Here is an 18070-nt window from a genome sequence, read left to right as displayed (position 1 = left end):
AACCTTTACTTAAAAGTTTACTTAAAAGGTAAACTCCAGTAAAACAAGATACGAAAAATCAATATGCACAACTAATAATATTTCATTTGTCAATTAAACCTACTGCAGGCTGCTTGCAAGTACCATTGCTTCTCATAAAACATCATTTAAACAAACTTGAGAAAATAGCAAAGATTGAAGCGAGACGCTTTCTGTGTTGCTTCGAGTTTGTGTTCAGCAAAAACTATTTTACAATATATATTTTATTTTAAAACTATTTTAATATTTAAAAAAACTACTGAGGTTTACTTATACATCAGTTGAAATATACTACTTTTTTCTATTATCCTGAAGGTCAAATATTAATGTTCCATTAAAAGCTTGTGATGCATCCTTGTATACCTTTTTCTACTGATGCACCCCATGCATGTTTTGGTGCACCCCGTACACACCGGTTGAAGAGCACTGACCTAGACAGCGTAGCTGTGATATTCGTACATTCTCCGCCTTCTTATCTAAACCAAAGACTGTTTATTATAAAATCTTTACAATGCGCCGAGCCACGTTGTCATACATTGTACCGTAAAGCTTTTTACATTACTTCTCCACACTTATCTTAGCCAACTGAGAAAACAGCAACTGAAAGCTCATATCTGCCTGGCTTATACTATAAAAAAAATCTTCTAGAAGTGTAAACAAGTCAGGCATTTTAATGATATGCAATAAATCACCAAAATAATTACAAAAAAGTAAAAAAAAAATGTATGATATTCTTAATTGCCGAAAGTAATGATTTAAAAATAATTCACAAATAAGCCAATTTTTTCCATTTTTATTGAATATAAAAACTTCTGTTGTTTTAAAAAGATAGTTAATGGATACACCTTAACAATAAACTGTAATAAAATAGCTTCTTTTAATGTATTTTTTATTGCTTGTTCTTTTGTCCGCTGGTGTAAAGTTTGCCACTTTGAATCGTGCATTGAGCCACTGTTCTTGCATGCGCCATAGGTTGTCCCTGTTGTTGCAGATGCCTTAGGTTGAATAAAAAAATCCAAACCAGAAAAATTCCTGAAAGAAATAATCTTGTTGCAATTTAAAATATACATGACAATAGGCAGGTTGGCAGAATTTTGCCAGCCTTCTGGGGACAAGCATGGCGTAAATTCTTAGAGTTTTTGGATGCGCCCCTAAACTTAAAAGATTTGTTTGCCTAAGGAATGTATCAACTTTGCGGTGGTAAATTAGGTAACAAAAAGTTGCGCTAAATGCGCACTTTTTTTTTATGTAAACAAGTACATAGGGACATGCTAAAGTGCCTACAGCCTGGGGCCTGGGGATCCCCATTTCTGCTTTTCTTACTCCAACACTTTTACATAGATAAGCTGTTGTCAGGCAAACTTGTGCGCAAACATACAGCTCAAAATCAAATTAAAAACTTCGAAAAATGTTAATTTTTATTATATACTGATTAAAATACTGATATTTATAATCCAACTTAATACAAATTGTTTGCTGAGGTTATGAATCACACAGTCAATTGCAACATGCCATAGTGCCTATGAGCTGAATAGATACACTTAAAACAGAAACACAATCATAGCAAAACCAGGCCAAAGTTCACCCGAAGCGCAGAAATTTTTTGCATTGCCAAAAATATAGGCAAAGCCTTAGGTGGTGAAGCATGGCCTCAAAACATCCTTAATATGCCCATACAAATGTCACCTGTCTATTTAACAGGAATGGCGACTATCATGGTTGCTTTTTTAACTTAATATAGGAGTACTTGCGAAATCATAGTAAAACTGCAAACACACAACAATTCTATGATCGAAATTAAGTACTTTTAAAAGAAGAAACAATCTATATGTCACAGGCTTTTTTCCACTGAACAACGTGCTTCGCACTTTCATAACTGTTTTCAGAATAAAATTAATTCCTTTAAATTGTAGTGCTTAATGTTCCTACATATTCGGCATTTCAAAAATATATGTGATTGAATGTATGTAGAAACAACCACGTTTTTTTTTTTTTTACACCAATTTCTTCGGTTTCATGTCACCAGCCTTCTGTCATACTGACCATAAGTATTTCTTTAATTCCTTTTTTATTTAATTTCCCTAAAGAACAGAATAGGGCACAAAAAAGTTTAGTTAGACTTAGATTTTAATGTTTTAATCTTTGTTCCACTATTATTATTTTAGAAATAACTTTTATTATTGGATGAGTAAAAAATAACAGGTTCAGGAAAAATGTATTGGTTTTGAAGTTTAAACTTTAGTAAGTATGTTATGTATGGGTATTTTGTGGATAATTTAGGTAACAGAACAAAAAAAAAATTTTAATGAAACATTTCTTATTGTGGGCTGCAAATATTGACCCTAAGCTTTTATGGCAAGTGATATCAAGGCTTTTGAGAAATGTATGTTTTTAAAGTATTAAATAATAAACCCAGAATATTTGTTCAAGTGTATTTATATTTTTACTGTTTTTTTACATAAGAGGTTAGATATTATATACCCTGTTGTGAAAAAACAGCAATTAATCCAAATAAAATTTTAACGTATGTATTTAGTAATAGCAAACCAGATTCAAATGAATTAAATTCAAAACAATGGCTGCTGCACACAAATTTCAATAAATATGTTAAAAATTGTACAATTTTTAAAATGTGGTCTAGAACACCATTGGGTTCCGGTTGTGAAAGTCCCTGTTTAGAATTTAAAAAAATCCTGCTGCCACTACAATCATCAACCACATTTTAGGCATCTAATGTTTACCACACTTATCCCATGTTTTTGTACTATAAAGAGCAACTTTTCTTATAAAACATTTTTTCCAATAGCACATTTTAAAATAAGTTTTATGTGGTTTTCCAACCTAAGTTGACATTGAAAAATCAACTCATTGAGAAAGGATATCTTATATGTTTTATTTTGTTTACTAATAGCAATATAATATCCAGGTAAAATATATTTTTTGTAAAATTTTTTTAATTTAAATCACTTGAAATATTAAGCAATAGGAAATTACAAATTAGGTAATTGGATTATTACTTATTCAAGCCCACCTCTATACTCATTACTCATGTATATGTTGTATTTTCTCTTAAAAATTGTTTTTATGTTCAGGAATAGGTATTAGCACAGTTGACGCTACATTTTCATCTCGATTAGCATTGATTTTGCATGTTTCAAGAGTTCCAACAACTGTTGTTATTTATGAAGAAAAAAAATTCTACTATAGAGGATTAATTTCTTATCAAAATTTGAAAACATTTGTTAATGCCCAACTTCCAAGTAATCACATCACTCTGGTATGTTACAATTTAGCATTAACTTTGTGAAAAGTTTACTGAGCATGTGTTAAATCAGTTTGTAGTAGGCTTTGATATTCTTGACAATAGGGTGTATCTTTATAGAATCGAAAACCATCGGCGGCAGGTTTTAGCCAGTCGATCACTGCTCCGCTGACGCGTATATTAAGTGCTTTTCATTGCGTTTTTAGTCTATTATCATATTTTAATATTTTATTGTTTACTTTTATTGGTTTGTTGATGGCTGCGCTCTGATTTTATTTATTTATTTGTACTCTTGCAGGAACTGATGATGCCACTTTGGCAAAATATATTTTCCTTTAAACAAAACGTCTGATCCTGTTTTTACTCATGTTTTTGACTATGAGTTTTACTTGTTGATATTCTTGCTACTGCTGATAATAATTATAGTTCTGAATACTTTTTACACCACTGAACTGTGTTCACTTGGTGACCCAAGATTTTTAATGACCCATTTATCTCTCATTGAAATATAATCAAACATTTCAGGAAACAATAAATGTTTTTCCAGATCTCTTGAACTACAGAACACAATATCTCTTGTATAGAAGTCGCAGCAGTAAAGTTTCACATTAAATTAAATGTACGACTAAACTTGTGCACATTTTAAGTAAATAAAAAATTGAAAAAGGTTTACCATCCCTGCTCTGTACTAAAGTTTGGTGAGTTGCAAGTGATATTCCTTCTTGGATATGCGCTCTGTCAACAAAACCATGCATTGTTGCGTGACAGAACAGTGACACATTCAATGCTACACCGGCTTCTATCCCCTAAGAGTTCTTACAAATTACTTTCCCACAAAAACCTTTTAACTAATTTGTTTTCTTTTTTGTTGGTGGAAATTATTTGCTATATAAGAGGTATGGTATTACAAATGCCCAAACTGCTTAATTTACTGCATTGCTGGAGGAAATACTCAATCAGGAATGTGATTGGCTGAGTCATTTTCCGATTCATGGTCCTCATATCATGGGTACAACAAATTAAAGTCGTTTGTATGTACTGTTAAAGTTGTGAATGATATCACAGAAAGAGGGGTAAATTTAAACACTGATTATGCTGCTATATTAACGAACAATCCTCAGCAATGTGCAAGCTTGCTGTTGAAGATCACAGGCGATCATAGCCAGAATTTCTAAAAAAACCTTGGCTAAAAAATTAAGAAAGCTATTCATTGATTTTCCTTACTGCATTTATTCAACTATGACATTGTTATACTTTTGTTATATTCCTTCTTTAACCACTGTTAATTAGAATACTGTGGTTTTCATAATAAACAGTTTATTAAAATATATCTTATTGTATATATGCGATAAATAAATGACATCTCTAAAAATGGGTGAGAGTAGGGCTTTAGGGATTTTAAGAATGCATTTTAAGTTAATTAAAACTGGAAAATAGATTAGTGATGCTTTATTGCCTTTGTTTAATATAAAAAAAGGTTTCTGGGTTTTTAAAGAAAACATACAGTATCCTGTTAGGGGAATTACCAGATTTTAGCTGGTAACTTTGGGGTGTCTGCAGACCCCCTAAATGTGGTCCGATCATTTTAAAAACTTATGAAAGTGATTTTTATGTGGCACATAATGGAAAATCAAGCAGAAAACATAAATTTAAAAGTTATGAAAAAATAAAAATCCCTAATATATATATATATTTTTAAATAATAACGGTATAAAACTAAGTGCATTAGGAAACTTGTTCTTGGTGGGCAAATGTGCAACTTAAACCGAGTTTAAATTTACTTATTACAAACATGTTTGTTTTTTAAATTGCAAAATATATATTTCTCTTAGTGTTAATAAATTGATATTTATGCTTGTGCATGTTTTATTAAACTGTCTAAATATTCAACTGAGTTGAATTAAAGAATCTTTGTTTTACATCTGTAAAGAGCAAAACATATAGTTGGTTTTGCTGAAACAAATGCTCGCGATAACAGTTGGCAGAAATTGCTATCTGATGGACAAACAGAAAACGTGAAATAAAAATACGATTGCAAAGCGTGATTAATTTTATTGTTTAATTTGTTTCTGTGTGTAGTCTAAATAGTCATACTCTTAATGTTAATTTGTATTTAAATGATTATAAATTTAGGCTAAACATAATATAACATACAAAAAATTGCATTTAAGTAGTTACAATAGGCATGAAATAAGCACACAAGAATTGACACTCGACTTCCCCAAAAAACTCAAATACACCCTTGATATAAAGGCTGTGTAAAACTGGCTGAAGAGCTTCATTTTGGCTTGATTTGGCCACCCCTGCTATATTGGTATTTTATTTTCCATTTAACATTGTAATGCATTGAGTTACCCCAATGCAAACTTTTTATTGCTTTCCACAAGTATGTCCCCACTCTCTGTATGTACCCAACCCTAAGCTTGTATTCCTTTTTAAAATTAAACTCTTTTTAGGTCAATTCAGAAAATTTTAAAGAATTTCTTTACCAAGTTCAATGGAATGATAAACCTCGAGCACTTCTTTTTTCTGTTCATCCCAAGCCAACATTACTTTACACATTAATGTCAATTAAACATCAGCAATATATTGGTAGGTATTGTTAGATTTTTGTTCCACCATCTTTTAAAGTATTGTTTCAATGTTAGTCAAACTTAGCAAACAATTAAATTTGTTATAAAATAAATATTTTGGGGAAAAATTGTAGTTACATTATGGTTGTTTTTCCTATTTGTGATTTAAACCCAATCAGTTTTTCTATGCCTGTCTTATTTTATAAAAAAATATCTGGTTAAATATTAAGTTACACTTTCTAATAAAAAAGGTTTTCCAAACCCGAGGGTTAATCTTTAATAAAAGGTAATTCCCTAAAGTCAGTTGTAACTGTACCCTATGATGTTGTCATACTCAAATGTCACTAAATTTAAACGAACCATGTAACTTGCAAAGTTTTCACTAGCCTTGGTAAATATATAAAGAACAAATATTGCTAAATTTACTACTATTAAATGCCTATATATTCTGGTTAAAATAATGTATTTCAATAATAATAACCACTGATATATGCTTGTAAAATAAAGGTCCACCAGATGCCTTATTCTAAATAGATGATGTTCTCATTCATTACTCTTTAGGCTTAAAAAACTGAAGCCAACAGACTAGATACTAAAATAAACACAAGTCACAAAATTATTGATAAAATTTTAATTACAAAATAATTTTAGGGATACAAATGCCCAACAAACTTCAAGGACAAAATTTAGGGCATAAAGACTCATAATGCAGTCCTTAAAGCCTTTTTGTCTTACCACAACTGCTAAACATTTTCCCTTGTTGACAACTAATTATTTACAAGTAAAATATACTCCTATTTAATCAGGCAAGTTTTTTTCTTTGTTTAAACTAAAGGTAACACAAAGCAAATCTAAAGACCATATATAGTTAATATGGATGATTGCCTGCAGTAATGTTAACACGAAAACACGATAAAACAAAAACATTTTTTTATAAAAAGAGTCTTTAGGTAAATATCAACTTTATTGTAAAATTTAAAGTACTCTTTTTGTTGTCATTTGGTCAAATAATGCTTTACGAAAAGTATGTTGTTGTAGAATTTGGATACTTCCCTCTGCTTTCTTCAGACTCCAATGAAATATCGGAAAAGTATAATATCGGAAAAGGTCCATGTTTACTACTGTTTAAGGAAGATGTGAATAGGCCTGTTATAACACTTCAGGTAAAATTATTGAAAAGCATAAAAAATTGACGTTTTTGATTGCCTCCATCTTCAAATTTTCTGTATATATAATTCTCCTAAAAAGTTAAGACCACTCAAAAACCTTTAGTTACCTTATAATTTTGACGCAAGACATTTGGGATTATAACAAAATGGTTTCAGAAAAAGAAACCAGAATAATGTATTTTTTTATTCTTGACTATGAATAAGTTGTCTCTCTGGTACCCAACCTGGAAATAATTTTTTTCCGAGTCAATGATAATACTAATAAGAATGCCAGTATTTTTATGATGTTATTGCGTGGGATGTGAGCACATACATAACCTATCATCCAGCTGTTTTATTATAAACAATCAACTCTTGCAAGACAGCTATATACAAATTCTGTCTTGCAGGATATGCCATTATCCTGATAAAGGTGTCTTGTATCGTAGATAGTTGTTTTTAAGTGAACTCGTGTGCAAGAATACTGGTCGAAACCAGTTTAAATTTGCAAAGCTTCAAAAAGTACCATTTATTTAGGTAAAGGCAGAAATTTTCAAGTAACACATTATTCACATTGCTCAAAATAATCGCATTCATACTCCAATTTATTGGAAATGTATTTCTATGGTTCTGATTAACACAGCACAACATCAGATTTGCCTACACGATTTTGCCTTGCATTTACATAATTAAACCAGACAAAAATATATTTCATTCAGTGTAAGAAGCATGGTCTGTAACCCCCTGGATCAGCCCATGTAAATGCCATACTTGTCTATTTAACTGGAATTACATCAATTGTATTTGCTTTTCATTATAGGAGTACTTAAACGACAATTCTAAAATTGAGCAAATTGAAAAATAAGAAACAATTTATATGACTCGCACTGCCTTTTTCCTCACTTATCATTTTTCCTATCAAACCAAATAAAAAACTAGACGGGGGTGCGGTTGTTGTTTATTTTGTCAGGGGGTATACTTTCAAGGTTTAGTGTTTTTTTTTTTTTAATTTTTAATTTTTTTTTTTTTTTCAATTTTTTTTTAATATTTTTGATTGACTTAATTATTTATTTTTATTTTTCAATATTTTTATTTTTTAATGTTTTTATTTTTATTATTTATTTTTTTTATTTAGTTTTTTTTTAATTTGTTTTAATTTTTCATTTTTTATGTTTTATTTTTATTTTCATTTTTTTTTTATTTAATACTTTTTATTTTTTAATATTTTGTATTGTGTATTTTATATTATATATTTTGTTTTTCATTTTCCTTAACTTGTTTCTGCAAGCAAAAACAGATATGGGCCGAAAAATTCCCCACTTAAGCCTTTGATGCGAAAGGGATTCAAATATGGCGTAGATTTTGGGAAATGATCGAAACATATATTTGATAAATAGAATTTACGTAGATAGTGTGTATGGCTATTTTATTACATTTTGGCCAGCTTAAGTGTTTGAAAAAAAAATATTATCATTCTCCCAAAGACTTAAAATGGTTTAACGCCTATGGTTTGCTATACTTTTGCAAACTTTTACTCGGTAAATTTTTACCATGGCTTGGTCCGAGCAATCACTGTTAAAACAGACTTTAAATCTGTAGTTTTAAACAATATGAAACACACTATTATGTTCTCAATACGCAAACTATTAAATCGAAAGTTTTGCTAGTTGTTTAGGCCTGATGTTGGTAGGTTGGTTGGAGCAACATGCACAACAGGTGCAAACAGAGAGGCGTAGACTGCCTTAAGATTTCGCATTTAAATTTGCAGCGGACACTTGATTATTAGGCGAAGCTTATCGCAAAGTAATTGGTCGCCCGAAAAAATGCTGACGCTGCATTTAAAGCAAGCATTATAAATGTGTCGCCGATATTCTGCTTTGAACATCTCTACACGCAATGCTTCCCTCCGTTAATTGTACGGTGGGTGAAACTTTATTCACATACATTTGATCAATAAAAATTTACGTATATAATGCTTACGGCCATGTTATTACATTTTGGTCAGCTAGCATGTTTAAAAAGTCAATATTTTCATTCTCTCTAAATGATTTAACGTCTATGGTTTGCTATACTTTTTCCAACTTTTACTGTGTAAATTTTTACCATGCCTTGGTCTGAGCAATCACTGTTGAAACAGAGTTTAAATCTGTAGTTTTGAGCAATATGCAAACACGTTTATGTGCCTAATAAGCCACGTTTTATATTGAAAGTTTTGCCAATTTAAATCCAATAAACGCAAGATTTATTTATTTATGACGCCATGTTATGACGTAGCTTTGTAACGTCGTCGTTAAGAATGCGTTAAACTTAAGCTTTTTGTTGTTGCGGCCCTTGTATAATTATATTTGCTTAGACCTGGTGTTGATATGTTTGAATGGTGCAACAATTACAACATGTGCTAACAGAGATGTGTACACTGCCTGTAGGATTCGCATTTAAATTTGCGGTGGTAAAATATTTTGTGTTGTAAGAGCAATAGGTTTTTTTACTTAGAGAGGCCTCTTTATGAAAGGCAAGTCGCATGTGCATAGTTTTACTAGGCAAGCCACTTCCAACACAAATGTTGCACGCGCGGGACAATAGGGCGCAGCAGGGATGCCAGCAGCCGCCTCGTCGCGACGCGAGCTGGACAAAGCAAGCGAATATGAACGAATTCTGTATGAAAGTTTTTCTGCTGCTAGATGGCTGTCGTTAGCTACAAAGTGTTAAAACGCAATATTTCAGGTTTTTACCCCCCAAGCAAAGGCCCCTGGGAGTGCAGCCTCATAAACTTTTACAAAGCACCTACATACCACTCTACGCCATGTCTGAAAATTTGAAGGTTCTACGATGTCTACTTTTTCTATAAAGCTTCGGACAAATGTCGGTCTGAAACAAACCATAGGAAACCATAGGAAACCATAGGAAACCATAGGAAACCAAAAAAGAATAACGGCAAAAACAAGATATGTCCCGAAAATAAATTTTCGGCCCATATAAATATAATAATCTGTTTTCTTGTAACCAATTTCTTCCATTTTCTGGTTGATTTTTTGGCAACGTCTCCCAAGTCGCCAGCATCTGCCATACTGTTTATGCCAGTGGTTCTTAAAGTATGGATCAGGGGCAAAAAATGGGTCGCTCTATGGTGATTCAATCCTGCGCAAACTAACTTTTTTTGTTTTATTTTTCATGTATTTTTAATTCAATCATGACTAAATTTTTGTATCATAATCATTTCACGTGGGCAACTTAGATTATTATTGCGTCATAAGTGGTTTTTCGACCGTTTTGATGATGGCAGCCAGCTACGGTAGTGGCTAAGACTGGTGTAAGCGGTATAGCCGCACAGTTACTTTATACGATTATTCTGCTAGCTCGTATCACACACATATACCTCAGAATTAGTCACTGATAAACTTTGATTAGAATTGAGTACATTGCGTAATATTTATTTTTGAGGTCCTGAGCAGAAACTCATTTGTTTCACTTCGATCTATTGGTTCATTTCTTACGATTGTAGCAAAATAGGTATGTTCTTTTCAACTAGGTAATTAGTTGCAGGTTGTATTGTTAAAAGTAAAAATCAATCATTTGTTTGTGATAAATCATTGTTTCATAGAACTATGTAGGCTACTACATCTGGTTGACTGTATCTTTTTCTATTCCATGCATATCAGAAAAAATACATTTTTTTTAATTTGAGGCTTGGGTCGTGAGATGTTCATAAAACTCAGATTTGGGTGGCGCTCAAAAAAGTTTGAGAACCACTGGTTTATGCTAACAACATAAAAATAAAGTTTGACAAATTTTGACCTAAAAATATATCTTTTGGCAAAATTTTGTAATACATTGATTTAGACAACATAGTGTTGTTTGAAGTATGCATTAGTGTCTTGGCATCGTCAACCTCTCATTTTACATGTTTCTGCAAATAGCTGGTACCCTAAAAAAACGCTTATGGTACACTACATGGCTTGATTTAAAGCAACCACTATAAATCTTTCGCTGTAGCGACAGGCCTTAATTCAAACTTGCCACCTGTGCAATAAGGCGCAACATTCCACGCTGATTAAAAAAATAATGCTGCTTCTAATTACCTGATATAAATAGCAAAATTGAATTTTAATAGCTTTGCTATTGAAATCTTAAGAATACAATATTCTACTTTGAACATCCCAATTTACATGTTGAGCATTATTATATAATTGCCTTGACAAAAGTGAGGCAATGCTTAATTGTACAAACATTCCAACCAAAGCCATTATGCATTTGTAAATTTATGTTTAAAAATTAAAGTTATTTGCAATTGGGTAATTTTAATCTGTTTGCAGTCAAGTGATATGCCACGTGGTGCAGTTGATGATCTGTTGGAGTCTAATCACTACATGACAGTAGCACGCTTGACATCCCAATCAGTTTTTGATGACCTGTGTCCTCCAAAACAAAATAACAAATTGAATTTACAGTATGTGTCAGAAGAATTTGTCTCTGGCATTTTGTTATGTTGCAACTTGCATTTTGCAAAAACTATAACACCACTTTTAAAATGTGTTTTAGCAGACTATGTGCAATATTTTGCATTAATGAATTATCTCAAATTAATGCATTACGGTCATTGGTTGTGGCCGCCATTGCTGATGATGAACAACTTACACGTTGGATTAGTTTTGTTTACTTCAATCCAGATTCTCAGCCAGAATTTCGCCAATCACTTTTTAGAAAATTGGAAACAACTGACAACACTCAAGTAAGTTTAAGTTTTTTTCTGCTATTGTGACTGGTATTATTTTATTGTTAAAAGGTTGTGATGTAAGAAGTTTTTGGTCTTATAGGGATTAATTTGTCATGTTTATTAAATGGATTTAAAGTTTGTTGTAGTATAATGTTTTGTATTTTTTTGCTCTAAATATATTTGGCTTGGTTTGTTGGAGCAATGTGTGCAGGAGAGCACAGCTTCTCGGCTGAGAGGCATCGCAAAAATCTTTTTTACACAAAAATGACTCTCTTTGTATTATTGTGATGCTTGAGAAGCAATTTTGTTTGGTAGTTTATATGGTGGATTTAGCCAGGTGTAGTCTGTTGTTGCTGCCAATAGGTAAAGCTATTATCATGCTTATTCCAGTGGTTTTACCTGTAAGCACTTATTCCTTTCAAGCGGGTTACGGATTTTTCTTACATTAAACGCCGTTAGGTACTGGGATTACATGTTTAGGCATTAGGAAACTTACACAGACATCATACTACTAACCTACTCAAGAATAATTTGATAGTGATTTAGGCTAAAGGGTATTTCTTACTTTTATTTGAACACACAGAATTTAGGTAGATTTTACAATCTATTGCCCTTGGTGCAACGGTAATTAATTAACATCACCAGGACAACAGGAACAGTCCTTTACCAGTTAGAATTAAACGGACCATGATATTTATAGTATTTTATTTTTGAAATATATTTAAAACATGTTGATGATCCAAGTTTATGGCTTTTAAAATATTCAAATTTTATTGGGATGTCTTTAATTTTTTTCAAAAAATTGTGGAGCAACACTGTACAAAACTGGTAATAGGTGCTTATAACGAAAACGGTGGTATGATGAAATGCATATTGGTGAAGAAAAATAGATCTGTTAAAAAAAGTCCCACTCATTTCTAAAAAAAAACACAAAAAAACCCTATCTATCTTGAGCAAAAGTAGTTCCAGTTGGTGGAAAAATATTTCTATTTCTGAGCGCTGTTTTAGCCAACACAACACATCTCCATAAAACAGGTAGTATTTTGTAAAAGTGCAACAAAAATAAAGCTTTTTGAAAGAATGCAATTATTTATTATATAGTTAGTTTGGATTAATATAGATTTAGTGTTGTGTTTTTGAAATAATTGAATTTGCCTTGTTAAGTTTAATCGCATTTGTATTTACAGGTATTTCTAATACATAGACAGGAATATGATAAAGGTTTATTGACAGCAAGGTCTGCTGAATTTCTAAAGAACGAAAACACCAAAGAATATGAATTTCATAGGATTCTTGCATTGGGGTTACGAACAAAACAGCAACTTCAATTTGACCATCAAGTTGAATTTGTTAAACTGCGGAATGAACTGACACCGGTGTGATTTTTTTGTTTAAAATATACCCTTGACATCTTTTAATTAAATATTGTTTCTTGTTAAAACTATATTTGTATCAATTTATTTTTTAGAATGCTTTTATGGTGGTTCTACTGTCAGCTTACTCCCATATTAGAGTATTAACAAGCGTCTTGTCAAAAATGTCTGATCAAGAATTTATGTTACTAATAGTGACATCAGTTGTTTGCCTTCTATCAATTTTTTCTTTCTTTAGCAAAACGTATGTTTTGAACTTGTATTACTTTAAATTTACCAGTTTAACTTATTTAGATGATATCGTCTATTTGATTTATTTGCAGACCCCAACAAAAAAAACCTTCAAATAATAACGTAGCTGATATTCACCAAGATACATCATGCGATGAAGATGTAGAAGTTCATGTGTCATATGATGACGACCATGATCAAACTGCAGAACGAAATCAAAATAAGTAAATAATACCACTTGTGTTTCAAATTTGTTATTTATCATGTTGAAATTAGTCAACGGTTTAGGTTTTTACTCAAGATTTTTCTGTTGCAGTTCCACAATGAGTAATCTTACTCCATCAAATTACACTGAAATGATTTTGCGACAAAATCGTGGTCACATGACAATAGTGTTTCTAAAGCAGGATTCTAATGAAATGCAACAGGAGTTTATGGATGTAATGCAAGTTCACCTAAGGTATGGCAAATTTTTGTTATACTTAAAGAGCGCAGTGGAGAAAATATATATTTTTTGTTCCTAGCTTATGCTTTAAGTGATTTTGATTTATCATTTGAGTAAGTAAGCAAGGGAGCGTCATACATACGCAATCTTTACATTTACTTGTGTTGAATTTTGATTTATGGCATCACAAACTCTCTGTTTGCTTTAGTGTTTTGACTGAACGTTATACGAGATGTTCTTCCGATTTGAGGTTCATCAATTTTTTTTGAAAGGAGGTAGTTTTGTAATTGTTTAAAATAATACAAAATAAGGATTAAACCAAAAAGGACATTTCTTAGAAATAAGGACAATGCTTTTCTAAGACATTGCTCTTCGCGAAAAAGGCTAAAATCGTAGAAATAGGGACGGTTTTGCAACACTGGCTAAAATTCTTTAAATTTTTTTCAGAAACCCAAAGTTCCACGTTGCAACATTAGATATCTCAGTATTTTATACCTGGTATCTGGAATTACGTAGAACGTCTTCTGCACAGCCTCCAAGTAATACAGGTGTTTTCATTGTTGTGTTTCCAAATATTTTGTCTACCATATATCGTTGACTGTATAAAAGTTTGTAAAGGCTTTTACCGTTTTATGCTGTGATTAAAAACGCTACAAAAAGTAGTTTAAAACGACTAGGACAGTTGTTCTCAAACTTTTTAAAAAAAATTACGCAACGGTCCCCCAGCATTCGCATTAATTGCTCACGGTCCCTTGAAAAAAAAATAACAAGTTGTTTTTAATGGTATAAATGGGACGGGTGCACGTGCTTCCTGCCTGTCAGCTCGGCTATGTTAACCTCTAACGCAGTGGTTCTCAAACTTTTTTTTTTAAATTACGCAACGGTCCCCCCAATTTTTTTTAAATTGCTCACGGTCCCTTGAAAAAATACAAACACAAAAATACACGTTGTTTTTAATGGTATCAAAATGGGACGGGTGCACTTGCTTCTTTGCTATCAGCTCGGCTATATAACCCTTAACTAACGAATCACTTTATTTGAGTAAAGCAATCATGTACAATTTTAAAACCGTTACCGTACAGCTTACAGTGGCAACGCAGCAGCTCTAAAAACGTAATTCTCATTAGCAAAATGCAACACTATGACGTCACAATGCACAATTTAACTCGAAGCGTACAATAACGTAAATGAACAACTAATCAGCTTGTTTGGAAAAGTAAGTTGCCTGAAAATTTTAATGCACAGAAAAAAATCTTCTTTAGGAGCGTCGTGTTGATTTTTTGTTAGGTGCTTCGCGGTCCCAGAAAATTGTCTCGCGGACCCAAAAGGACCGCGGACCCCAGTTTGAGAACCGCTGGACTAGGATAAACATTACTGCTGCTAAAAGCTGTGTACTGAAAATGTATTTTATTGATGTTACTTTTTTAAGATAATAATAATTGCCTTTGGAAAGACTAGTTCCGAAATCAATTAATCTGTTCAGCATTGTCGGTACTGTTGCTTAGTCCTGTACGATGTTTCCTTCAACGAAATTGTATATACTAATGAGCTTGACCAACTCCCTCAAGCCTGCGCAGCTCAGTCAGTAGGGCGCCGTTAGTCCGAACCCTTAACGCAAGGTACATTTTCTAGCCTTTATGTCGGCAATCCTTATTATGCCAACTGAGGCTTTCTAAAGGCACATGTGATGATTATGCTACTTGCTTGGGATATTTTTAAATCGCACCAAACGTTTGTTAGGTGTATTGTTACAACCTACTGCCATGTGTGGCCCGCTTTAAACCAGTAACTTTGACGAGTAGTTTTTGCCCTATTTAAATAAGACATCTAGTCCATTTGACAGAGGCCCTTTATCTGCAAATGTACCGATAATAACAGTACTAATTCTGTTTATGTTGTCGCTTAATTGCTACAGTATATGACTAGGCAACTTCCGTGGCTGTAAACTTGTCTTTTGATTAACCTACCTGTTTTTTCCCAAAACTATTCGGGTACACAAAATCCCCTTATTAATAGCACAGACGAATTGAACTCCTAAAAATGGACTTTTGTTAGCCAGCACAGTTTAGGTGCATCACATCGATGACAATGCGTTTGATCAATTTAAAAGGTTGCACGCCCGCGACTTATCGTAAAGATGTTATCTGAAAACGGCTTTTGCAGTTTCAACTAAAAACAGAATATTTTTTTACCAATGATTTCGGGGTTTGTTTTTACTTACCGGTTGCCTTTAGGAAAGCTATTGTCGAATTAGGCCTAATCAGGATAGCAGTGCAAGCAAAAGCAAGGAAAGGCTGTACTATGGTCATTGGTCATTTCTCGATCAGTTCCCACTGAGGCTGGTAGCTCGGCCGGTAGAGCGTTCCGGTATGGCCGAGATCGTGAGTTAAAACCTCACTGCAGACTAACCTTGTCTTGGTTTGCACTACAATTCAAATTAAACCAACTTATTTTGGTAATAGTAGTGAAACCAAATTATAAGTATGTCCTAATCGTTTCTCAGTACTACTACTGCAGGGCTAGATCAAAGTACATTCCCATATGGATTTCACGACTTGCCATTTTTTTACTTTTTTCCTATTATTTTTATAATATATTATAGGTCTATTTTAGCCTTTTATTCAAAGTCCGGTAAATTGCCAGGTTTTGTGTTACGAGAATGTTTACAGCCACCCTTTGCCAACATGTCACAAAATCTCAGGGTGTTTGAAGTGCTCTGAAAAAAAAAACTTGGTTTCAACTAGGGATGTCCACAAATATCGGATCGGATGCGATACTCCATGCCAAGAATTGGTATCGGTACTCGTCCGATACTACGGTGGAATATGTATGTACCATTCCGAATCTCATTAATATAGCAATTTTAGCCAGATTTTTGACGCAACGCAGACATTTCTATCTTGAAAGGTAAATTTGATAAAAATAGTTACAACTGGAGATAACTAAACTTCTTAAAGCCAAAGAAAAGTTGGGCTAATAACCTTGAAATAGTAACTTTGAACGCATTTATTTATTGTATTTTAGCTTGGTAATCGCACCATTTGGCATCGGGCCGGATCGTGATACTTTTTTTGTCAAAATATCGGATATTGGTATCAAAAGAGAATGCGAGTAACATACATCCATATTTTGAACTATATTGAAACGGTTATTAAACTTTTGGTAAAGTTTGCCAATGTTATTTCGTGAGCTTTCATTACTTGCAGTCCATAAAAACGACCTTGCAGACTTTTGAGTAATTCACACGATGCCCCACTAACGGCCAACCGCTTTTGCCTGTTTACTAAACCCGAAACGGGGTATAACATTTGGAATATATACTCCAACTGAAAATACGGCACAGTATACCCTGGCTAAATATGGAAAAACATGCTAAAAATGTTTAAGAACAACCGATCCTAATTTTTTTGCAGACGATCTTCCGCCCAACAAAGGTTTATCGACTCTACATAGTGACAATAAGTCGCTTCAAGAGGCAGACTTGACAAAAAGTCTTAATGTTTGTGTTCATGGAACTGTATTAGCAATAAATGGTTCAAAGCATTGGTATTGCATTTTTGTTCCACGGCAGTGCAGAAGCGTTGATTTCACGAAACAATTAAAGTCACAAACTACGGGAATGCGCGCGACGTCATTACATCATGAATCCCCTTTTGATGAGGTCTCCGGCTCATTAGGTTCCAGTGATGTGATTGTTGCCCCCTTTTCCCGGAGTGAATACGGCAACTCTTTAATGTTGTGGATGGACCGAGTCTGTGAAGGTCAAATGCCAAGGCTCTACGTAAGACAGTGGCCTGGTTTATACATAAGAAACGCTGAAAGTGACAATTAATACTACCTGCTTTATGGAGTATATGGTACACAGTTTTCCCAAAAGTAGTATAAAAAAGTATGCTCTGGAAGTGTGTATTTTCGCAAAACATTATGTATGCAATCATGTTGTTGCGTAAAAATATTGTTATTATTTTAGTTTGTTTGTGTTTTACTGCCAGTGTTTTGCCTATGGTACTTAAATTATTTTGCAATACTTTTGTATATGGAAAACATTATAGACACACCAGTTTTATTTGTATATATGTTGTGGTATTCTCAAGTTAAATTCATTTCAATAAGCCGAATGCGGATTGAGTCGAATGCAACAATTGCTGCTTGTCTAAGCATGTAAAGTAATTAGCATTCCACCACAAGAAAGGACACTGTGCAAATGCATCGTAGGTGCGACATTAGTTCACTACAATGCGCGAAATACCTGTCAGTTTTATCTTTTCGCAACCCTTTCCCCAATAAAAGCATAACATATAGACGA

The 18070-nt window shown here is 32.9% G+C and overlaps 1 protein-coding gene across 3 annotated transcripts in view; it reads left to right on the top strand.

Annotated features, from left to right (window-relative positions):
• LOC146138090 (dnaJ homolog subfamily C member 16-like) overlaps positions 1-18070 on the top strand; it is a 37501-nt gene extending 19431 nt beyond the window's left edge. The window contains exons 4-14 of one of the 3 annotated variants that reach the window (XM_083394812.1): positions 3111-3295; positions 5737-5872; positions 6892-7016; positions 11315-11448; positions 11544-11730; positions 12903-13091; positions 13184-13332; positions 13412-13543; positions 13636-13779; positions 14212-14312; positions 17178-18070. In XM_083394812.1, coding sequence (XP_083250938.1) covers positions 3111-3295; positions 5737-5872; positions 6892-7016; positions 11315-11448; positions 11544-11730; positions 12903-13091; positions 13184-13332; positions 13412-13543; positions 13636-13779; positions 14212-14312; positions 17178-17596 — 1901 coding nt within the window. In that variant the 3' untranslated portion in view covers positions 17597-18070. Of the gene's footprint in view, positions 1-3110; positions 3296-5736; positions 5873-6891; positions 7017-11314; positions 11449-11540; positions 11731-12902; positions 13092-13183; positions 13333-13411; positions 13544-13635; positions 13780-14211; positions 14313-17177 lie in introns of all 3 variants that reach the window. The other 2 variants (XM_083394813.1, XM_083394811.1) reach the window with 2 other exon arrangements.

The sequence above is a fragment of the Ascidiella aspersa genome, chromosome 7 (assembly GCF_963924565.1).
Source record: "Ascidiella aspersa chromosome 7, kaAscAspe10.2, whole genome shotgun sequence".
Classification (NCBI taxonomy): domain Eukaryota; kingdom Metazoa; phylum Chordata; class Ascidiacea; order Phlebobranchia; family Ascidiidae; genus Ascidiella; species Ascidiella aspersa.
This window is presented reverse-complemented; position numbering and strand designations above follow the sequence as displayed.